The sequence below is a fragment of the Calliopsis andreniformis genome, chromosome 10, assembly GCF_051401765.1.
Source record: "Calliopsis andreniformis isolate RMS-2024a chromosome 10, iyCalAndr_principal, whole genome shotgun sequence".
Taxonomy (NCBI): Eukaryota; Metazoa; Arthropoda; class Insecta; order Hymenoptera; family Andrenidae; genus Calliopsis; species Calliopsis andreniformis.
In genome coordinates, this window is record NC_135071.1 from 17,747,888 (window position 1) to 17,768,516 (window position 20,629).

Sequence of the window (20,629 nt, forward strand, 5' to 3'; positions counted from 1 at the left end):
AAACAACAAGGGTAACTCCATTCCTTCGAAACTTCACGGACATTCAGGCATGACAGTTTTCAAGACTAGAGTGGCAACAATAGCGTGAACGAAAACCAGAATCCCTCTGCTTCGAATCTATCGTTGTTCTCGATTCAACAGTTGTCGCTAAACAACATTTTCAGAGGTAAATTAATTATCAAATGTACTTTAATTGATCATACTATTGCCGTGTCTTGCATAAACGTAATAAAAAAAATATGCTTTCTAGATTTTATAAGACCATTCAAACTTGGAAGCAAGTTTTGAGAGAGTGAAAGATATCGATAGGAGGGTTAATGCACAGAATTTGAACTGCGCACCTCTTTGAGAATAAATCATACACGCCATCTAAGCGGAGTCAGTGATATTGGGATTTTTGCTGTAGACTCTGAGAAGCTGCAAGGACCAAGGGCTAGACCAAGGGCTTTTTTCTTTTCAATGATTTTTAATTGTTATTTTAGAAGTTTGCGATTGTAATATATGTGAAATAAAAAAGTTAGTACCATTAACTCCGTTCAGATGGCGAAAGGGGTTTATGCTTCAAAATGGCACGGCTCAAATAGTCACAAACATTCACACGGCTAGAAGCCACGTACTGTGTGCAGTAAATACAGATCAGTGATTCGATCATTTTAATTTCTCTTGCATGTTGCGTTGTGTACACATAGACGCGAATGATAATGGACACGAATAGATCTGAGACTGAGAGAAATGAAATGTCAATGTTCAGTATTGCACTTTGATCAAATCCTGTGATATCTACTTTTCTAAAATAGTGTAGTTCAACGTTTGGTAGGTTCCATATTTGGTAAAGTGATATCACGTATCTACTTTCAGAAATATTATTTTTTCGTTGAATAAAATGTTGTGAGGAACAATAAGTTTTGTAAAATGGTAGAAGAAAAATCGTGAAGTTTCCCTTAGATGACCAATACTGATAAAAAGAAATTATTTGGAAGGTGCTGAGAAGTTTAGTTGCGGAAATAACCTAGCCGGTAAAATGGCATCATCATTATCAGGTAACTAGTATTTCCTTTAACTATTTCGCTATTGTTTATCTATCAGTACCATCCTTTATGTTGTACTGTTTTATTTTTCTCTTGTAGCATATTGGGTGAAGTTTTTTAAAGGGGCAGGGTTCCCTCAAGATGTAGCCACAAAGCATGCGGTTGTATTCTCTAATAATCGTATCAAACCAGACATGTTACCAGATTTAGATAAGCCTAGTTTGAAAGAAATGGGAATAACTTTAATGGGAGACATGATAGCCATATTAAGATACGCAAAGAAAGTTGTTGAAGAGACAACATGCGAGAGATTTCTTGTTGACAGTGAAGATTCGTGTGGAACAGCCAAACCAGTAGTAAAGAAAGTTGTAGCCAAGGCACCTGTTAAAACAATAACTTCTAAAACTAAATCTGAAGCAGTGTCTACGAAAAAAGTTGTTAAAGTTCCAGCAAGTACACTGAAGAAAGCTGTTGCCATTAAAAAGCCAGTATCAACATCAAATGAAGTAATCCCAGAATTTGCTAATCAAAAGAAGCAAACTATTCTTAAAAGAAAATTAGAAGAAGATGAATATGATAGCAATAATGAAGATGAGTGGAATGGAACAGTTAAAAAAGTAAAAACATTGGACAACAAGGATGAAAAAGTAGGCTATACTGTAATACTTCCCAAAGGAGCAACAGTTAGAAGTCAACAAATTCTTAAAAAATCTATAGAACAGAAACGAACAGTATTTGATAGGCTGGGTGATAGTTCTGTAACTAGTACAACAAATCCAGCTGAAACATCTCCTACATTTAATATTACTGGTTTAGGAAAAGATGTTCTTAAAAGATCTGTAAGTGTCTTCAATCGGTTAGGAGATAAAGATGCCAAGAAAGATAATACAACACAAGCAGGTATCTTAAAAAATGGAACAAGTAGTACAGGAATATTAAAGACTAAAAGTCCTACTACAAGAACCTCAATCATTACATCAAGTAAAGTGATACCAAAAAGTCCAGGTACTATGAGAGCTGATCAAGAAGCAAGTAGAAAAGTTCTATCAAATAATATCACTCAATTAGTAAAAACGACCAAAAAGATTTCTTTCAATAATACATCACCAAATAATGTCAGAACAACAAAGTCTATTATTACATCTGGAAAATTAGGTATGTAGTTTAACCAAGTTCAGTAATATTATGTTACACATTTTTAATTTTCTTAATTTTCACACATAATGATCCTTCCAGCATCAGAACGACTGACTATTATACCGGCAAAAGCACGTTTAGGTACAGTGAAAGCAGGTGCTGCTAAACAAGTAACTTTTGATAGAATTACAACAGTAGCACATGTAAAAAAACCAGATGTTTTCAGTCGCCTTGGAATTTGAGTGAATATTTATGCTATGAATCCTATAAGTAACATATATGTTGGTAATTAAGACTTCTTGTACAAAGTTAAATAGTTTCCTATTATATAAAATACGAAAATACAAAATGCAATGATTACTAAGATTGTGTTAATTAAAAACTCATATTATATAAAAGATAATGTTACTGTTGTTTCATTACAAATTATAAAAATACTTATTTTGAAAAATGTTTTAATATATAACTTCATATTTAATTGCAAAGGGGAATTAAATATCACATACATATAAAGAAAATATAAAAATTATATTTTTAATTTTCTATCTATAGATCGTATAACAAAATTTTTTATACATTGATTTAAGTTGTGATTAACATCAATACATATTATTTATTAGATTTAATAAACAACAGACTTTGTATACAAAACGACGATCATAAATTATAAAATACTCAAATTAACAAAATGATTCTTTATATTTATTTTCTATCATATGTGAAAAAGATGTTCGTAATAAAATAATACAAAAACGGTATACATATTAAAACAAAAATACATGGTAACGATACATAATCGTTGGGCTTCTTTTCCCCTTGAAACTGTAATATTTCTTATCTGTCATGACTACAAATACTGTAATGCAATACCCTATTTTAAATGTTTCTTTTCTAGGCACTATGTTCCCATGATAAAAAATTACATAAAACTGGAAAAATAAAAAATGTCATTTTAAAAGCGCTTACAATTAGTGTTTAAAACAAAAGTATACGTGTATGTATATTTCATACATAAATTATTACTTTTTTTTTAATCTTTATTTCAATTACCATATATCTCGATCAGTGGATGGAATGTTATGCGGTGACTGGAATATCCTCGGGATATAGCTGTAAACCAAATGATTGGACGTAAATATGTGTACATTGTTTTGCAATAATTTTCATCGTTATGGTAAATGCATACTCCACCTCTCTACAATAATACATATTGCAGACGTAAAAGGGGGGGATCGTGATTCCACATACTTTCCGAATAACTATGTAATGCCGTTAGAGTGCTCCAGATATGCCAGACATTGACTAAATTAAACAAAAAAGTTATTTATTATAAATTTAACACAAATTTTGAAGTATGAGCATTAACAAACAAATTTTGCTACCTTTTTGCATGATCCTCGCTAATACACTTCTATGCCAACAGAAATATCCTGCAAAAAGCAAATCATTACAGTCTCAGAGGAAAAGAAGTGACATCATTTTATGTTACATTATAAATAACTTAAAGCTTATTAATAACCTAATTATCGTGATTTAATGAATAATTCTTACAAAAAGAATTCCTATTTTGTTGAATATCATTACCCAAAAAATATTAAAGATGTCACCTGTGACAAAAGGGATTTATACTATTCATTGTGATTAATAACATTTTCAGAAATGTTATTAGTATATAAAATTTGCTGCTTATAAAATATATACATATATATATGCATACATATATACGTATGTATGCGTACGTGGGTACATATATACATATATATGTATATAAAACATATGTACATATGAATACATATGTATAAATGCGTAGTCATATTTCCTATATCTAAGTAACATGAATATTAATGTAACATAACTTATGTTCCGTAAGAAAAATAGTTTTATAATTCTCTGATAATAGGCAAATCTAGATGTTGATGTACAGCCTCTTCTTATGCCTGAAAATATTCAGAATACCTACTATTGATATAAAAGATTTTTTCATATTTTATAAAATGTTTAAAAAAGAAGAAATTAAAATAGTACTTCGTACTTGTTAAACCTCTACACTTAGCTGATCGAGATACATTTCGAGAACCTCTGGTTTCACCTCTTCAATCCAGACTTGGCATTCAATCAATCATATCCATCACGATCGACTCCCCCTTTAATTTGATCCCGAGTTCTTACTATTCAAATGACAAATTGAACAAAATTCTAATGATACTTTGTCCGAACTAACATGAAGACATATTCCAGTATTATCTAAACTTCGTGACATATCCTCTTCCATGAAAAGATTGGATGTATCATTTAAACTGTCTACTGTATTTAAGATCTCATCACATTTAGGTAAATCTTCAAATATATCCATATTGAATGTAGACAACTGATCCAGGTCAATGCCAATAGTATCTGTATCTTTCTTCCCATCCATATTAGATACTCCTACTTCAGTCAGTGGCAATAAATCATCCAAGTCTTTTGTATTATCCAAATAACTGTCCTCTGATATCGAGCTTGTGGTCGAAGTTATTACATTTGTTGTTTCCTTCTTTTCAAGATTATTCTTGACATCTACTATAGAATTTTTTGAAAGAGTATAAGTGTGATCAGAATCTAAAAATGTCGAATTAATTCTATTAACATTGGTATTCTTACAATTAATTTGTCTCCTAGTATTGATGTAATCGTTGTTTTGACTTTCACTGTGGTCTGTTAAAGACTCATTGTTCACATTCGTTATAAATATATTGGTATTTTGAGCATTTAAAATATTGTCCTTCACATTTGCATAACATGTGCATTTGTGTACATCCGATTCACCAGGGTATGGAGAAACATCATTTGCATTGAATGAATTCTTCTTCTGTGCATTGATTTCTCGGAGACCGCTGTTGATAGTTTTCAACAATGCGGTAATACTAGTGTTGTTGTTTAAGACGCTCCTGAGATAAGCGACTTCGTCGCTCAGCCTTTTAATATCGATACCCTGCTTCTTTATAACATTGACCAAATTTTTATTCTCTTGCTGGTAGAACGATAGTTTGTTCTCTATTTTCTCCAGGTACGCTTTTTTCCTCAGTCTATTTTCTCGAGCCATTAAAGCATTTCTGTTGAGACAGGGCCTCTTAGAGGGGCCCCTACCTCGCTTTCGGGGTTCCAAAACTGGTTCGTTCTCAGTCATAGCAGAATGCTGACCATTTCTCAATGAATCTCTTGATCTCATCCTGTATTTCGGCTCGTAAACATCCTCTTCATCAGACGAACTCTCCCACTTAATACTCGTTCCTTTGAGCTTTCCTGACATGGTGGTGGGTATCGACTCGTGATGGCTGAGTAACAACAAATCACGCAGTTTGTCTTCGTACGAATTCTCTATCTCGAAACTTTGACCACAGTATTACGATCCACTTAATAAAACGATACCAATTTCCATATGTCTTTCTGAGTTCTCAATAGATACGCAGTTTTCCAGCTTTCACGCAATTGCGATCACCCCGAAATATGCGCACCCAAATACCAGCAAGTAGGTCTCACGTCTACACTCACACTTCTGATCACGAACTCAGTACTTTCTAGATATCGATAATATTCATGGTGGCGCCATCACAAATATATTACGAACTTAGTAAATTTAATAACTTTTTAGCAGCTAGGAAGTGAAGATTCGATTTTTAATTAGGTATATTTGCCTTCGTACCTATTTGTTGGGTTTTAAAGACACGATTCTTTGTATGATAGTACGTTTGGAGATTACTACGTAATATTCGAGTTGTAATTGAGAACCACTGTTGCAGGTTGTCAAAAAGTTTAGTTACGTTCAGGGAACTCGATTGTTCGACGTAATTCGTGACGAATTACTCTACCCACATTGTAGTAGGGAGTGTGTATGCATGATAAAGTTTGGGCACGAGAGACCGGTTTTCGGTTGATAGAAAATGTTACTTGAGTATTAGTAAAAATTCATGATGTTTCTAAAAAATGCAAAAATCATTTCATCCTGCGGGCAAAGAGTTATCTTGTCACGGAACAATTTCTTGAAAATTCCAAAACGCAATGGTTATTTAGTACTGTACGTATGTTATGATTATTTCATTTGGATTGTGTTATTTCGTTTAATTTATATCTACGAATTTTCAATGCGAATGCGAGATTGTTCTTGACGTTTCCTCGTACATTATTAAATTCTTAGTTTGAATATTACGAATCTAGAGTTCCAGAAATCGGCGAAGATTTGCCTCAAAAGTATCCTCTGTTAAAGGAGGATAAAAGTATAGAATTCAATACTGTTACTGTCGAAAAATGCATGGCGGCAATTGGGAAACAAACAATAGAATATGAAGAGGGAGTCAGAACATTAGGAAGAAAATTAGAAAGTAATTATTTTCTTAGTTTTTTCTATTCTTTTTTATTGAACATTTTTGAGAATAAATGTTTTAATTAATTTTTTCAGATATTGAAAATGTTAGCCCAAAAGATTTATTTGAAAAGGTGTTGAATCCATTAGAAGAGATGTATGTATCCTTGAATATTACATGGGGCATTGCAAAAATATTATATCTTGGGAATCAGAGTTTAATGCCTACACAATATTATATAAGCATTCATGAGCGTGCTAGAAAAGCATCTGCTAGCAGATATATTAACAGACCAATTTATCAGACATGCAAGAATATTATAAATAATAAAGAAATTAACTTGACTAATGAAGAAAGAAGGATTTTAAGCAAATACATATTGGAAGGAAAACTAAATGGCTTAGAATTGCAAAATAAGGAGGAAGAATTGTTAGCATTATCATTAACAATTATTGAGAAGCTTAAAGAGTATTCTCAAAAGTTAAAGGTTTGTAAGTGTAACAGAAGTAAAGTAAAATCAAATCTAATATTATTTCTTATAGGTAGCAACATGTCAGTTTAACTTTGTAATAAAAGACTATGATACTATGAGAGAATTTCCAGAGGAAATTTTGAAAAGCATGGCACAAGATGCTGAAAAAGCTCATGATGGTCCTTGGACAGTAAATTTAGATCCTGCTCTTATGAATCCATTTATGGGTATAGATATAACAAAGTTATTTCAATAACTACTAATTCATTTGAAATATTTATGAAGTATTAATTTTATTTACTCACTTTATATTAATTAGAATATTGTCCTGATCGTACTTTGAGATGGAAGGTCTGGGACGCAAATGTTACCAGAGGATCTATATTGCATGATAAATCTGTACAAACAAGTACAGTGTTAGAAGAAATTCGATTTGAAAGGAATAAACGAGCAAAACTTCTAGGATACAAAACATATGTTGATTTAAGTATGGAAACTAAAATGGCAGGAAGTTTGGAAAATGTTTATCAAACATTAGACAGTTTGTTGGAAACAGGTGAAATTTTACAACTACTACTTCAAGAATGATTAATTCACAAATATTAAATGTACAATTACTAACTTTATATTTTATAAAAGCATGTCCTGCACAAGAATACGAAATCAAAGAACTTACTGCATTTGCATCTAAAAGTGGTCTTGAAGGTGTACTTCAGCAATGGGATATACCATACTGGAGTAGAAGACAACTACTTCATCTATACAAGTAGTTAAAAAATGAGATTCAGCTTTAATAGAATAAAACAGTAACATATATAATAACATTTGATATAAAAAATATTTACAGGTACAGCGAAGAAGACTTCAGAAATTATTTTCCATTACCAAAAGTATTATCTGGTTTGTTTGAATTAACTGAAAAGTTATTCAGTGTAAAGATTGTTGAAAATAAAAAAGTAGATGTCTGGCATAAAGATGTTCGATTTTTCGATATCTTTGATCTAAAGCAGTCATCTACCAATCCAGTAGGTAGTTTTTACCTAGACTTTTATTCAAGAGGTGACGAAAAAGTTCAAGTATCACAAGATGTCGGATATATGGTACCGATAAAGGAAAGAAGTAAAGCAAGTAACACCAAACCATTAGTTGCATTGATATTCAACTTCCAACCACCGTCTGGTGATGAACCTTCTTTACTTTCGTTTAGAGACGTTAGAATTCTTTTCCAAAAGGTAAGTTAGCTACATACAGAAATTAAATATTTAGAGATACCCTTTTCTCTTCTACTTATTTTTATCATTTAGTTTGGCCATATGTTGCCGCACACATTGACAACAATAGATTATGCCGAAATAGCCGGACTTGCATTTGTAGAATGGGATGCAGCATTTATTTCTGACTACTTCTTTGACAACTGGTATGCCTCAAATACTTTTTATTTTTATTAAACAATAGTTCTTGCTTATCTAATGCTTTACTTATTACTAGGTTATCCAAGCCATCTCTTCTACGGAAAATTTCCTCTCATAAAGATACAGGAGAACCTTTATCTGAAGAAATGATTGAAACGATAAAAAATATGAAATCGCATTTATCCGGTTATCATTTGTGTAAAGAACTTTACTTGTCGAAATTGGATTTAGAATTGTATCAGAGGTAAGCATAAGTATATCTGCAAATGGTAACATTTCTAATACTTCTTTACTTTTTAGCAAAGAATTTTGGCGTAACATAATGTCCAGGTTGTGGAAAAAGTACTTTGTAATTCCGCAAAATAAAAGGGATAATCATGTTTGTTCATTTGAAGTTATATTTAGTGGGGATTTTGCTGCCTCGTATTACAGGTGAATTTTCAAAAATATAAGAAAAATGTATGATTCAGAATCTTACAATTTTGAATAATAAATAATTGTATTTCTAGCAATATTTGGTCGCAAATGATTGCTGCCGACTTATACAATGCATTTGAAGAAGTACTTTCTGAAGATGAACAGATGATACGAGAGATCGGTAGTAGATACCGCAAAACATTCTTAGCCTTAGGTGGAAGCACTCCTACCAGTGAAATTTTCAGACAATTCAGAGGAAGAGATCCAAACCCAAAAGCACTTCTGACAAATCTAAAATTAGATGTCAAATCTAGGATGCTAGAGTCCACCAGAGAGAAGGTATAAACTGAAAATAGCTTATTAATATGAAAATGTAAAAAGATTAGTTTTTCCTTTGTATAATAAATGATGAAATGTAGTTTATAGAGACAAATACTGTAAAAATTGTGTTTCTAATTTTATGAGTTTATTTCATTTTAACTTGATACATTATTTCGTATTCACATATTTTTAGAAACAGAATTTTTATCAACTTGATCATTTAAAACGCTAAAAAAATGCGTCATTAAATATTTTGAATAAAGAATGTTATACAATTTTATAAATTTACCGTGGAACCATTTTAAATATTAAATGAATATTCGCTTTACTGTGGCTATACTTACTAACACGTTAATATACTGTAATTTGGAATGGCCAAACACTGCAAAGTGTAAGAAAGGCTATTTCTATAAATACATATTCACAGAATATAAGTTTATGGATAAAAAGATTTAAAATCCATATTATGTACATTAAATCATGGCAATCATATTTTTGTGTTAACTAAACCAAAGCTACTATAACAATAGAAACAAAAAGTAAAATTATTACTATCCAATAGCCACATGTACGATCTTTGGTACTGATATTTTGTATTTGCCGCGTCTTGTTAGTTAAAGATTCATCAGTTCTGTCTATGTGATTGACTAAGTTATCAATTACTTCTGAAAATGCGAAAATATTTTTAAATGAGTTTGATATCTTGTGAATATTTAACTTAAACAGAAATTATGTACAATTAACTTCTGTTTACCGTTTTGACGATCAACTTCATTACTGATGTTTTGGCCAATTTCTTTTTGCCTTGTTATGACCTTACATAATTCTTCTAATCCTTTATCTTGTTCTATAAAAAGCAAACACATCAAAATTATACACTAAATTGATAAATGATGAAGGTTTAAATTGAGTAAAATAATACCTAGTAAAATTTGGTCTTGCTGAGTCCTAAGATTGGTAACAGACACTTGAACATCCAAAGGCTTTTCATCATCATCATCAGCTGCCCAAGAAGTTGTACCTCCATCTGCAAATGCAGATGCTCCAGATGTAAGTAAACTAGTACGAGCTGATGCATAGTCACTTCTATAGGTATCATATAGTTTTTGCAGCTGTATATCTCTGCTCTGTAATATTTCTATCTGACGTGTCCTTCGTTCTGCTTCTTCAAAAGTTCTGTATGACTTTATATTTTAAGGAAAACATTTTATCAAAACAATGGGAAACTCTTGTCAGTATGAGTACATAAAAGGATACATAGTTTTAGATCTCAAGGCATCATCCACTTTAGTCTTCAACTGTTGAACTTCCCTGCTGTACTGTTTCAAATGAATTCGTATATTGGCAGATAAGCCTGCATATGTTTGTGAAGCCCTTGGATGTTTATTGCGCAGAGTAATTTGTTCCATAATTTCTCTGAAGAGTTTTTCACAAGCATCATACTCTATTAACCTATTAAATTCGAAAATTTGTTCAAAGCTCAATATTCCAATACAAATTATAATGTTTATATAAACTGATATTTACCAAGGATCACTGTCTCCTATGTAAACGAGTGCCATTTTCGTGGAATTATATGTTATCAACAAAATGCACAGAATACCTTTAAACACAGCTTAATATTCTATCAGTTACACATTATAATACATTATGATAATTTCTGTACACGTTTGTTGTGATACGAGCTGTCCATTTATTTGTAAGATACTCTGAAAAATACAGCAACTTTGACGTAACGTCACGAAAAAGGAAAACTTCAAGTAGCCTTAAAAATTCAAATTTACCATCGAGATTATTACCTATGCACGTGAAAACACAAACATAAATGCAGTAATAAAAAAAAAATAAGAAGAAAACGTCTAGTCAACACGACACCAGAACGCGTCCATTCTCGAGCGAATGACTTATCGTGAAAAACGTAGAAAAGACGTGATCGCAGATGAGCGCATGCGTTTGCGACGATAATTAAAGAGTATCATGGAGGGGATTTTCGCCTGAAGGAGAAGGGAAAAAGAGATAGTCCGTGAAAGTGAAACAAAGAGCAGCGAAGGGAAAATTGACGGGTGCAACGAAGAGGAATACATAGGCGATGTAGTGGCAAAACCAGTTATATTTTTATTGTGGACTGGCATATTTCGCGAAGCTGCTCGGGAACAAATATGTTTGACATCGAGGAGGGAACGGGAAGAGATGCCTGAAAATGTCGGGTAAAAGTGAAACTCGGTGATCCAGGCTGGACGAATGTTACAGTGAAAGGGAGTGAATTTCGTCGGATTTATTCGCGTTATCTCCTGGAAGGTCACGACCATCGGGTAAAACCGTTGCGTCGGTAGCTGGCTAATTGAAAAGTGGGGAATATCCAAGAAGCACGATCGTGTACAGGTCAGCACGTAATATACGATACCAAGGGAAAAGAAGAATACGATATACGTCGACCGAAGGGGAACGCGCGTATGCTGCGATCTTTCGAAAATAATCTACGAATGGAGCACGGGTGCGTCTACGAGACGAAATTTTGCGCACGAATGGAGTGCCCGTTGTTATTGTTGTGCATATATTGATTTTTAACGCGCGAGCCATAATTTCGACAACTGTTCTGTGTTCAATGAACATTCTTTTTCTTACTTCTCCCTTACTTTCTGTGGCTGTGATTTAAAATGAACTCTTCTCACGTCCACGATTATCTTTCTTTCCCTTCGATTCTGTTTAGCCATTATTATTATTTGCAACGCTAATTTTTCTCAGATTAAAATATGACTAGTACCGCGGTAACGGAATCTTCTACGATCATAAAGTCTCTGATCGACGGCATGACATCTACGACTACTGTCACTACGATTTCCAAGGAGGAAGCAGCTCCTATATTCTTACAGACACGAGCTGCCCAAGGCATCGCTGGTGCATTTGTCTGGGTCGCGTTGTTTTTAACGTGTCAACAGGTAATTCGGGGCAGTCAGTTTTTTTTTATTACTAGACTGTAAATATTTATGCTGCTAAAACATACCCAAATATACAATTATTTATTATTCTTATTTTAAATAAAACTTACTGTAGCTTGTTCTTTCTTTTCTAGTTTTTTCGTAATAATAGAAAGAAATAGATTCTTTTGAAATATATAATATGGAAAATATATACCTGCATGTATATCTACAGTCTACTAGTTGCAAATCTTGAAGTATATAAAATGACCTATTTAACTTGTGTTTCTGTTTGTAGATTTATCAACATTTGAGGTGGTACACTAATCCAACAGAGCAAAGATGGATAGTGAGAATTCTATTTATAGTCCCAATTTATGCAACTTATTCTTGGGTCTCTCTAGTATTTTTTAATAGCGAAGGTTATTATGTTTATTTCTTTACCGTACGAGACTGTTATGAGGCATTTGTCATATATAACTTTTTGTCTCTATGCTACGAGTACCTGGGTGGTGAAGGGAATATTATGTCTGAAATCCGTGGCAAACCTATTCGTTCCAATTGCCTATATGGAACGTGTTGTCTGGTTGGGAAAACTTATACAATCGGTTTTCTTAGATTTTGCAAACAAGCCACTTTGCAATTCTGCTTGGTAAAGCCAGTAATGGCATTTGTCATTATATTCCTTCAAGCATTTGGACATTACAGAGATGGAGATTGGACCCCAGATGGGGGATATATTTATATAACTATAATTTATAATATCAGCGTATCTCTTGCTCTTTATGGGCTTTTCCTCTTCTATTTTGCTACAAGAGACCTATTAACACCTTTTGAACCTGTTCTAAAGTTTTGTACTGTCAAGAGTGTCATCTTTTTGTCATTTTGGCAAGGTATAATTTTGAATACTCTTTTGAGTCCTCTTGATCATACTTATCAAACAGAAATTAATTATATTTTCTTTTTTTTTAGGAGTTCTACTGGCTATTCTTGAGAAAGCAAACGTTATTTCACCAATAAGTCTAGGCCAATCGACCAGTGCAGGCACAGTTTCTGCTGGGTACCAGAACTTCCTGATCTGTATCGAAATGCTGTTTGCCGCTATAGCTTTACGCTACGCGTTTCCTTATCAAGTATATTCAGCTGGTTGTGTTACGGATTCACGAGGAAGAAGCGTGACAATGCAAAGCATTAGTAGTAGCTTAAAAGTATGCTTCAATCATAATTTAATACTCATGATTTCATAAAACGAGAAACTACATGATTTAATATTATTTCTGTGCAGGAGACTATGAATCCGAAAGATATAATGACTGATGCCATCCATAATTTTCACCCACAATACCAACAGTATACACAGTACAGTTCTGGTATGTAAAATTCATTTTTACTAAGATATTTATTTTAACAACATTGCATTTCAAATCTTTTTTTGTTATTTATTTTGTCTTATTGACATAGTTTTATATAGCATGATGTAGTGAATGATGAAATCTGGAAGTTACTTATATTTCATTGTTCATGTATGTTTCTTGTTTGAACTTTATTACATTTCGTGTCTGCAAATGAATAAGATATGAAAAGTTTTTAATTGATGATCCAAAGCGGTTTAAAATGTTTCATTCAGATTTAAACAAAGTAAATGACTATAATGATTATCATGCTGCTTCAGTCATAAATTTTAGCTTTTTATACAGTGTATTGTATTTGTGTTTTTGACCATACTTTACTGCCAACTACGATTGCGGAACGATACAAATACTTTTGTATTTATCTTTTGCAATGAATATCTAGTATGAAACGATACGAAACGATAACTTTCCGGAAAATTGTGAACGTCTCTATGATAAGATCAATTTACACGTGCCAGTTAGGATTCAATTCTTTGAAGGCACTTTCTTTTTACTATTTTTCAGACGTTAATACCAACTTGCCGTATGAAAAACTATGAGAATGCAAGGAATCACTTTTTTAATTTCAAGAAATTGGACATCAGGCATTTATGCAATTTTAAATGGAGATTGACAAATTCTTAATACTACATTATAGTTTATTAAAGCTAATAATACTACAAATTTACTTCATGTTTTAAGTTTGAATGAAGTTGAAGGGTGGGCAAAGAGTTCTCTGCTCAAATTATGATTTAAGGTTTATATTAAATTCAGTATCATATATACGTACATATACATACATATATAAGCATATGAATCATTCAACTTATAATTAACAAATTTACTGTACAATAGAAATTAAGCACTTAACACAAGAGCACTTAGAGTAATTTCATAAAAGGTTTTGCTTTCTAATAAATGCAAAAGACAAATGACGATTGACTGTTATATTCTGTGGCAGTATTGTAATTAGGTATTATTCTATCAATAGATCAGAAATGATTACAGGGCATAATATAATATTATAATGCTTTTATGTATTTCAAAAAAGAAAAGCATGTAAATAAGAACGATCCATATTTAATTTAGCATGCTTATAAAGTATTAAATTTATTTTTTCTTATATGTTCAATATTCGTTTTATATTACTTTCACAAAAACTAAAATGTTTGAGTTACTTTTGAATGCATGAATCGTTTATTTCAAATTATTGTATCATGTACGTCACTTGTATTAATGTTCAGAAAATAAAACAACTGGTAGATTGCGTTGTATGTAAAATAAATTTATCATGTCACATCTAAAATCGTGCATAATCTATAATCAATGCATCTAATACTGCTTTGAATGAAAAAAAAAAAAGAATATACGCATGATTTTTCATTGTACACTGGCCGATTAATGTTAGCGCATTAGTCACGACTTTATCAACGATAATACGTGATGTAATGTAAAAATCAGGAGCACCGAAAGGACAACGTGGTATGCGGATATCCAGCTTCGATCCAGATGATCCACAGAACATGCCAATACCACCGCCACAAAGACGACACACTTCCAATCAACGAGTTGCTACGATTTCTCAGAATTATAACGAGAAAACAATGCTGTTAAGCAGTGACGATGAGTTCCAATAAATACAATGGATTCTATATAAAACGAAACAAAAAAAAAAAGAAAACAAAAGAAAAAATGAAAACTACTTTAATGTTGGACTTCCGTGAAATGATAAAAAATCTAATTTCAAGGAAAACGCTACATATACAGTTAAATTGATTGTACATCACTAGATAGGAACTTGACTCGCTCACAAAACAAATTACAGATAGAGACAACAAAAATCCTGTGATGTAAAGCGATACATCACACTGTAATAGTTCCATAATGTTACATTCATGTTAATACATGTATTACGTTACATCATGTAAACATAGTATAGAAGATATTTATTTTAATATGCTGAACACGTTTAAGGCAGTGTTACCTATAGAGGTGGCTCTACTACAATAATATAAATCTATCTTTGTTTTATGAAGTAATTTCTATTTCTTAAAGAAGAAGTATTGTACAGTACTTAATAATCGAATACTCATGAATACGTTATCTAATTATTTACTGTAGTCGGCCAATATTTTTATACTTTTAACTAATATTACGTATACGTTTTTACACCAACATTTCCAATTCAAATAAATTTAATGCAATTTTGCCAATGAACAGTCACTTACTTTATGAAACATACTGGAAACGGTATTTCTAATTCTTGCGCACGCGAGAAGTACATATACATACATATATATATATATATATATATATATATACATACACACACACACACACACACACAAAATTGAGCCACAAAACTTTTTGCGTCCTAGATTAAAAAAACTTAATGAGTGTATATATCGTTAAAATAGAATGTATTTAATAATGCAAAAATTAAAGTATTTCCCTTCCATGTATTTGTTTTACTTGCGTAAATCTGTACTTGATATTTAATGTTTTGTGTTGAAAATTCGATGGACATATAAAACATTTCGTTCAAACGTTTTGAAAATGTAAACACGTTTCAATCTTGATCTTAATTAAACTTTATTTTTTATACAATAGAAAAGTTTGTGTATACATAAATTATATTTATGGAGAGGATATATTATTCTGCTCCATAAAATAACAATAAAGATCATTTGTTAAACATAAAATATTATTTTTGTACAATTAACAATTAGTATTTTTAATTACTTTTTATTTTTATTAACAAAACACTTAGCTAGAGGCATAATGATGAAATTACATTAATTTGGGTCTGAAAAATTCAGCAAAAAAAATCAATTCTGTTTATCCCATTAAGGTATTATCTATAATACATTAAAACATTATAACTATCAGTGAAAAAATAACTTAATATTTCATCAACAGCCTTTGTTTTGGCAGAAAATATCTATGTTTATATATGTGTATATCAATCTTTTCTGCTAAACTTCTTCTTGTGTAACATAATGATATAGAAAATTACCAACCAATCCAGTATGTATTTTCGCTTGTCACAACTTGCTTCCACCCATGCCAAGGTAGTTCTAAATCTTGTTCCAATAATGGATCATTATACAAGGCTTTTTTGTACGAGTCTTCCTCAATTTCAATTTCTTCATCATTTGATGTGTGAGCTTCGAATTCAGACAGGCTCTGTTTAGTATTTGAAAGATTGCTATCCTCATCTTCAATATCTTGGTACTGTAATTTGTCATCCATATAAACAACAATATCATCTTCCTCGTTAGCATATTTATTGTACTTCTCAGAAACATTTTGTTTCAACGTCTCGTCACTAAACGTTACAGAACAATTTCCTTTATTCTGATCGCTGCCATCCTCATTGCTGTTGTCTGATGATTCTATTGGTTTGAATCCTATTGATCTAAGACGAGCTATTTTTAAATCACTATCCAAAGTGTTAACAGGTACAAATGCAGACATTTTCTTGACTGAAGATTTATTTTGCTCTCTTGTACTTAAAATATTGCTATTAAATGGTATACTTGAATTCTTAAGGTATGGTACATTACACATGGTTTTCGTATAGCGTTCATTATATTTGTCGTTCGATTGATTTTCACTGTTGGATCTGGTAACTCCACATGCTTCGGACTTTGTACTTTTACATTTGCCATATTTTATTTTAATAAAAGTGTATTGCCCATTACGATTATTATTTTGAACGATATCCTCCGATTTAAGGCTTCTCATCAGTGGTTCTTTAATAAGAGAACACTGAGTTACTGCATCTGCTTTACACGGTTTTAAGTCTTTCCTTTTACAGTTCTGAGATAACGTCTCTTCAACGCGATTAAGCTTTACCTTAGTGGAAATCGTTCGTATTAATTTTCTTCTGCGATTTTCCGTCATTATTACGTCCTTAGACTGTATATTTTTAATGCTGGCGTTTAACAGTTTTGATTTTTTATTACTTTTACGTATTTTGTTAATATCGTGCTTGTTTTCTAATATCCTCTCTGCCATATCGTACTTTTCTGGTTTCTTGGAGACAATGAGATTTTTGCGTATTTTGGTTTTATTTAAATTTAATATCTTTGATTGTTTCTCTCTATCCTGGTTCTCTTTAATACGTTTATGCCTATTGATTTTCGAGAGATTATTTTTGTCCTTGAAGCTAGATTGTTTTTCAGATATTTTTGCGTTAATTTGACAATTGTTTAAAGTACAGCATTCATATGACTTTTTACTGTACGTATTACTGATACATCGCAGTCTTCTATTTCGAGGACCACGTATTTTCGGACCAATTTTTGCGTCTATCAATAAATTTGCAATTTCTCGTCTCTTTTTTCTATTCATGTGTTTATTCAACGATGACTGAATTGTCTTCATAGTTCGTAAACGAGTTCTTATTTCATTCTTAATCCCAACATCCTTCTTTATAGTTTTAGATGATTGTCGTAGACAATTCATTTTTTTCTTCTGTATACTATTTCGCTTCATTATTTTACTTTTTACATCTTTCTTACAATCGTCTGGATCAAAAACATCTTCTGGTGCATTTTTTTGAGCACCACTGTACGCGTTGAAGATCATTTTTTGTCCTAAAATATTTACAGAGTCCTTTTGCGATTCATCATTGTGCATTTTACCATAGTTTCTTATTTCTGATTTGTTCATTGTTTTTCTGGATAGCTTTTTATGCCTCCTATACTTATAAACACTTAAATCGTCCGAAATCGTGTCTAAATTTGCCTTTTCATTAGTTTCCTCTGAAGCATTGTTTTGCATTGATATTTTATCAATGATCTCGGACTGAACTGTTAATAAATCCTGTGGTTTTAATTCCACAGATTGTTCTGATGTTAATCCAATCATATTACCCATGAGTAGCTTCGATAATGGATGACACTTTTTGTTAATTAAGTGTAGAATAGTATCAGGGGTCAGAGCATCTAGGGAATTAAGTGATTTTAACTCCTGTGTTTCTTTAGAGACAGTTTTAAATATAGAATTTGTTGAATTTAATTTGCTAGTTGATGTGTCAGTTGATGTGCTTTTATGTTTATTTTCTGAATAAGTTGCTATACTTCTATGTGTCTTACTATCATCACATTCATATTTATAAAGATGGTTTAAATTTGTATCATTAGTGCCACTTGATACTTCTATATTTGCATCTTTACTTGATTTTAGTTTACAGGCATCTGGTTTTACTGTATTGGGAGAAAAGTAATCGACGCGCTTGGGTAGTTCATTTGTTGTAATACTCTGCGCTTTTCCATCTAAACTTTTGCTTTTATCTTTGCTCGACGAATTCAAATGTTCTGTGTGTTGATTATTCTTAAGCAAATTAAGGGACTTCATGGTTCTACAAGATGGCAATAAATTACTTTTCTTAACATCATGTTGTGTACTGTGCGATGAATCGTACAGTCCAGTACGTATTGAAATATTTGTACTATGAGTTTTTGATCCTTGATTTCCAATATGAGCTAATGATTTGTTTTCTGATGCATTAGACATACTGGGTGTAGTAGACGTACACTCTGTATTTACCTTCTTAAATACATGACGCGTCACTATTACACTCTCAGAAACAGACTTCTCTTTCTCATCTGTTTGTTTGTTCTCAGAATTGGAAAGTTGAAAGAATCCATTTGATTTTTCGTGGCTCATCTTTTGTACTATAGATCCAGGACTTAAATTTTCCGAATGATTACGCAAAGATATAGTTGCAGAATGCGGAGCAGAGGTATTTTTACTTGTAATTGGGGAAGATTGTTTTGTATTCCATGGTGGTGGTTCCTGACCATTTAAACGCATTAAGGCAAATTTATAATACTTAGTAGAATCTGAGTTCAAGCCTACCCAGAACTTTGTCACAATGTATAAACCATCATATCTATAGCCTGTTTTAGGTGCAAATTCGTTCAATAAATTATAACTTCTAATTAATCTTATTGGTATCTGACATTCATAATTTATAGTAAGCGGATCTTTGTCTGATTTTCCATCAAGATACTTCTGACCCGTAAGAGTAAGAGAATTACCAAAGTCAACATCTTCATTTATGTTAGTGCTTGAGGTGCAAACTGAAGTAACTCCAAATGGTCCATTTTGAATATTATCATCAAAGGGATCGTGAACGCGATCTCGAGAGCAGTCCATGCGGATACCCCACCATGAACCAGATGGAAATCCAGGGATTGGTCCATATGTATAATTCATCATCTAAAGAATAAATAATAAAATAATTATTACACAATAATAAATTAGAATAATGGTTTGCTTATTAATTTTACATTTTTGTTGCACCAGGCAGAATTTAATTGTATTTCTTCTTTAGCTAATTGTAGTTGACAAACATAATTAAGTTTAATAAATAATTTTTCAAAATCTTCTTTATTCTTGTTTTCTACCTAAAAAACATTGTGGACACATTAATAACAATATATATAGGACAATTTTAATATACAAAATTTGTAGTACTTACTTGAGACTCGCAATAAGATTCGTGTAACATTCTTTCATTTTCTTGAATGGCATTTCTACAAAATATTATGGAACTATCATTCTTCGCCATTTTACATGAGACTTGTTTGCATAATATAAGAGCATAGGTGTGTATATTGTACACATAAACAATGAACCACAAATTATCTTTTGCTTATGTATATGCAACCAAAATCTTGCAAGTAGATACATCAAACTACTCCAATTCTAATCTTACATATACTTGTTGTATTTAATGACTTAAAGAGCGTTTAGAATTTCAAGGCAAGTAAATCTACGCATTTTAACTTATTTTCTATATATTTGCTCCATTATCATAAATTAGGTATTGGATAAGTTTCTCCAAAAACAAACATGGCGTACTTTTATTTTTCTCATGCGTTTAGTATAGTGCACTGATCACCTATTACGCCGTACATATTGGATAAATATTCTTAATTGATCATCAATTTCTCTCACTTATTCTTTCCCGATATAATGTATAAAATATATGTGTGCAGAAAAACGTGCTAACTATGCGAATGAGATACGAATATCAAACCAAACAACTTTGAAATGTATACGCATATATGGTACAAATACATAATATGTGCATATACTACTACAAAGATATGAAACACGTAGTGGAGGATGTTTCCTGAAAATTCGACTTGAAATAAATAAGTCTATGGTCCAAGGAG

At 31.8% G+C, this 20,629-nt stretch overlaps 6 protein-coding genes and 1 long non-coding RNA gene across 21 annotated transcripts; 3 read left to right on the forward strand and 4 right to left on the reverse strand.

The window, feature by feature from the left end:
• The first annotated feature begins 37 nt into the window (after positions 1 to 37).
• LOC143184900 (uncharacterized protein C19orf47 homolog) lies at positions 38 to 2,568 on the forward strand. The gene is made up of 4 exons (XM_076387482.1): positions 38 to 166; positions 251 to 1,040; positions 1,128 to 2,183; positions 2,265 to 2,568. The coding sequence occupies exons 2-4, from the start codon at positions 1,022 to 1,024 to the stop codon at positions 2,405 to 2,407; spliced, it is 1,218 nt and encodes a 405-aa protein (XP_076243597.1). The 5' UTR covers positions 38 to 166; positions 251 to 1,021; the 3' UTR covers positions 2,408 to 2,568.
• A 190-nt stretch (positions 2,569 to 2,758) lies between these two features.
• LOC143184904 (uncharacterized) lies at positions 2,759 to 3,979 on the reverse strand. 2 transcript variants are annotated; one of them, XR_013002837.1, is made up of 4 exons: positions 3,548 to 3,577; positions 3,357 to 3,467; positions 3,189 to 3,275; positions 2,759 to 3,094 (listed from the first exon to the last, which is right to left on the reverse strand). It is a non-coding gene; the product is annotated as an uncharacterized LOC143184904 (long non-coding RNA). The 2 variants fall into 2 exon arrangements; XR_013002838.1 differs by having other exon boundaries at positions 2,906 to 3,094; positions 3,216 to 3,275; positions 3,548 to 3,979.
• LOC143184901 (uncharacterized) lies at positions 3,962 to 5,798 on the reverse strand. Of its 9 annotated transcripts, none has more exons than XM_076387490.1 (4): positions 4,806 to 5,752; positions 4,387 to 4,724; positions 4,191 to 4,309; positions 3,962 to 4,102 (listed from the first exon to the last, which is right to left on the reverse strand). In XM_076387490.1, the coding sequence occupies exons 1-3, from the start codon at positions 5,452 to 5,454 to the stop codon at positions 4,277 to 4,279; spliced, it is 1,020 nt and encodes a 339-aa protein (XP_076243605.1). In that variant the 5' UTR covers positions 5,455 to 5,752; the 3' UTR covers positions 3,962 to 4,102; positions 4,191 to 4,276. The 9 variants fall into 9 exon arrangements, with proteins under 9 accessions (XP_076243605.1, XP_076243603.1, XP_076243604.1 ...); XM_076387488.1 differs by having other exon boundaries at positions 4,198 to 4,309; positions 4,806 to 5,722; XM_076387489.1 differs by having other exon boundaries at positions 3,981 to 4,121; positions 4,198 to 4,309; positions 4,806 to 5,722.
• A 177-nt stretch (positions 5,799 to 5,975) lies between these two features.
• LOC143184898 (uncharacterized) lies at positions 5,976 to 9,154 on the forward strand. Of its 2 annotated transcripts, XM_076387476.1 has the most exons (11): positions 5,976 to 6,219; positions 6,360 to 6,523; positions 6,601 to 6,992; positions 7,048 to 7,204; positions 7,297 to 7,533; positions 7,617 to 7,743; positions 7,825 to 8,209; positions 8,282 to 8,394; positions 8,466 to 8,633; positions 8,690 to 8,821; positions 8,899 to 9,154. In XM_076387476.1, the coding sequence occupies exons 1-11, from the start codon at positions 6,113 to 6,115 to the stop codon at positions 9,149 to 9,151; spliced, it is 2,235 nt and encodes a 744-aa protein (XP_076243591.1). In that variant the 5' UTR covers positions 5,976 to 6,112; the 3' UTR covers positions 9,152 to 9,154. The 2 variants fall into 2 exon arrangements, with proteins under 2 accessions (XP_076243591.1, XP_076243592.1); XM_076387477.1 differs by lacking the exon at positions 6,360 to 6,523 and having other exon boundaries at positions 6,081 to 6,219.
• A 96-nt stretch (positions 9,155 to 9,250) lies between these two features.
• Positions 9,251 to 10,830, reverse strand: Syx8 (syntaxin 8). Its single transcript, XM_076387493.1, has 5 exons — positions 10,655 to 10,830; positions 10,385 to 10,579; positions 10,050 to 10,303; positions 9,882 to 9,974; positions 9,251 to 9,792 (listed from the first exon to the last, which is right to left on the reverse strand). The coding sequence occupies exons 1-5, from the start codon at positions 10,687 to 10,689 to the stop codon at positions 9,632 to 9,634; spliced, it is 738 nt and encodes a 245-aa protein (XP_076243608.1). The 5' UTR covers positions 10,690 to 10,830; the 3' UTR covers positions 9,251 to 9,631.
• Positions 10,831 to 11,370: 540 nt separating this feature from the next.
• Positions 11,371 to 15,898, forward strand: Tmep (Transmembrane endosomal protein). 3 transcript variants are annotated; one of them, XM_076387480.1, is made up of 6 exons: positions 11,371 to 11,509; positions 11,873 to 12,066; positions 12,344 to 12,938; positions 13,018 to 13,253; positions 13,331 to 13,415; positions 14,898 to 15,898. In XM_076387480.1, the coding sequence occupies exons 2-6, from the start codon at positions 11,881 to 11,883 to the stop codon at positions 15,071 to 15,073; spliced, it is 1,278 nt and encodes a 425-aa protein (XP_076243595.1). In that variant the 5' UTR covers positions 11,371 to 11,509; positions 11,873 to 11,880; the 3' UTR covers positions 15,074 to 15,898. The 3 variants fall into 3 exon arrangements, with proteins under 3 accessions (XP_076243595.1, XP_076243594.1, XP_076243596.1); XM_076387479.1 differs by having other exon boundaries at positions 11,483 to 11,621; XM_076387481.1 differs by having other exon boundaries at positions 11,483 to 11,621; positions 13,962 to 14,912.
• Positions 15,899 to 15,988: 90 nt separating this feature from the next.
• Positions 15,989 to 20,479, reverse strand: LOC143184895 (uncharacterized). 3 transcript variants are annotated; one of them, XM_076387471.1, is made up of 4 exons: positions 20,313 to 20,479; positions 19,930 to 19,984; positions 19,739 to 19,855; positions 15,989 to 19,667 (listed from the first exon to the last, which is right to left on the reverse strand). In XM_076387471.1, exons 2-4 carry the CDS (start codon positions 19,957 to 19,959, stop codon positions 16,449 to 16,451), a joined length of 3,366 nt encoding a protein of 1,121 aa, XP_076243586.1. In that variant the 5' UTR covers positions 19,960 to 19,984; positions 20,313 to 20,479; the 3' UTR covers positions 15,989 to 16,448. The 3 variants fall into 3 exon arrangements, with proteins under 3 accessions (XP_076243586.1, XP_076243585.1, XP_076243587.1); XM_076387470.1 differs by lacking the exon at positions 20,313 to 20,479 and having other exon boundaries at positions 19,930 to 20,148; XM_076387472.1 differs by lacking the exons at positions 19,739 to 19,855; positions 20,313 to 20,479 and having other exon boundaries at positions 19,930 to 20,148.
• Between the last annotated feature and the right edge of the window lie 150 nt (positions 20,480 to 20,629).

Coding starts and splice junctions, on each gene's coding strand:
- LOC143184901 (XM_076387483.1), bottom strand. CDS start 5,454: ATGTCAGGAAAGCTCAAAGGAACGAGTATTAAGTGGGAGAGTTCGTCT.
- LOC143184900 (XM_076387482.1), top strand. Junction 2,184..2,264: donor TATTACATCTGGAAAATTAG/GTATGTAGTTTA, acceptor TGATCCTTCCAG/CATCAGAACGACTGACTATT.
- Syx8 (XM_076387493.1), bottom strand. CDS start 10,689: ATGGCACTCGTTTACATAGGAGACAGTGATCCTTG. Junction 10,580..10,654: donor ATAGGAGACAGTGATCCTTG/GTAAATATCAGT, acceptor CGAATTTAATAG/GTTAATAGAGTATGATGCTT. Junction 10,304..10,384: donor GCCTTGAGATCTAAAACTAT/GTATCCTTTTAT, acceptor AAAGTCATACAG/AACTTTTGAAGAAGCAGAAC.
- LOC143184895 (XM_076387470.1), bottom strand. CDS start 20,019: ATGGCGAAGAATGATAGTTCCATAATATTTTGTAGAAATGCCATTCAA. Junction 19,856..19,929: donor AATCTTATTGCGAGTCTCAA/GTAAGTACTACA, acceptor AATGTTTTTTAG/GTAGAAAACAAGAATAAAGA. Junction 19,668..19,738: donor CTGCCTGGTGCAACAAAAAT/GTAAAATTAATA, acceptor TTTATTCTTTAG/ATGATGAATTATACATATGG.
- LOC143184898 (XM_076387476.1), top strand. CDS start 6,113: ATGATGTTTCTAAAAAATGCAAAAATCATTTCATCCTGCGGGCAAAGA. Junction 7,744..7,824: donor CAACTACTTCATCTATACAA/GTAGTTAAAAAA, acceptor AAATATTTACAG/GTACAGCGAAGAAGACTTCA. Junction 8,822..8,898: donor TTTGCTGCCTCGTATTACAG/GTGAATTTTCAA, acceptor TTGTATTTCTAG/CAATATTTGGTCGCAAATGA.
- Tmep (XM_076387480.1), top strand. CDS start 11,881: ATGACTAGTACCGCGGTAACGGAATCTTCTACGATCATAAAGTCTCTG. Junction 12,067..12,343: donor TGTTTTTAACGTGTCAACAG/GTAATTCGGGGC, acceptor TTCTGTTTGTAG/ATTTATCAACATTTGAGGTG. Junction 13,254..13,330: donor GCATTAGTAGTAGCTTAAAA/GTATGCTTCAAT, acceptor ATTTCTGTGCAG/GAGACTATGAATCCGAAAGA.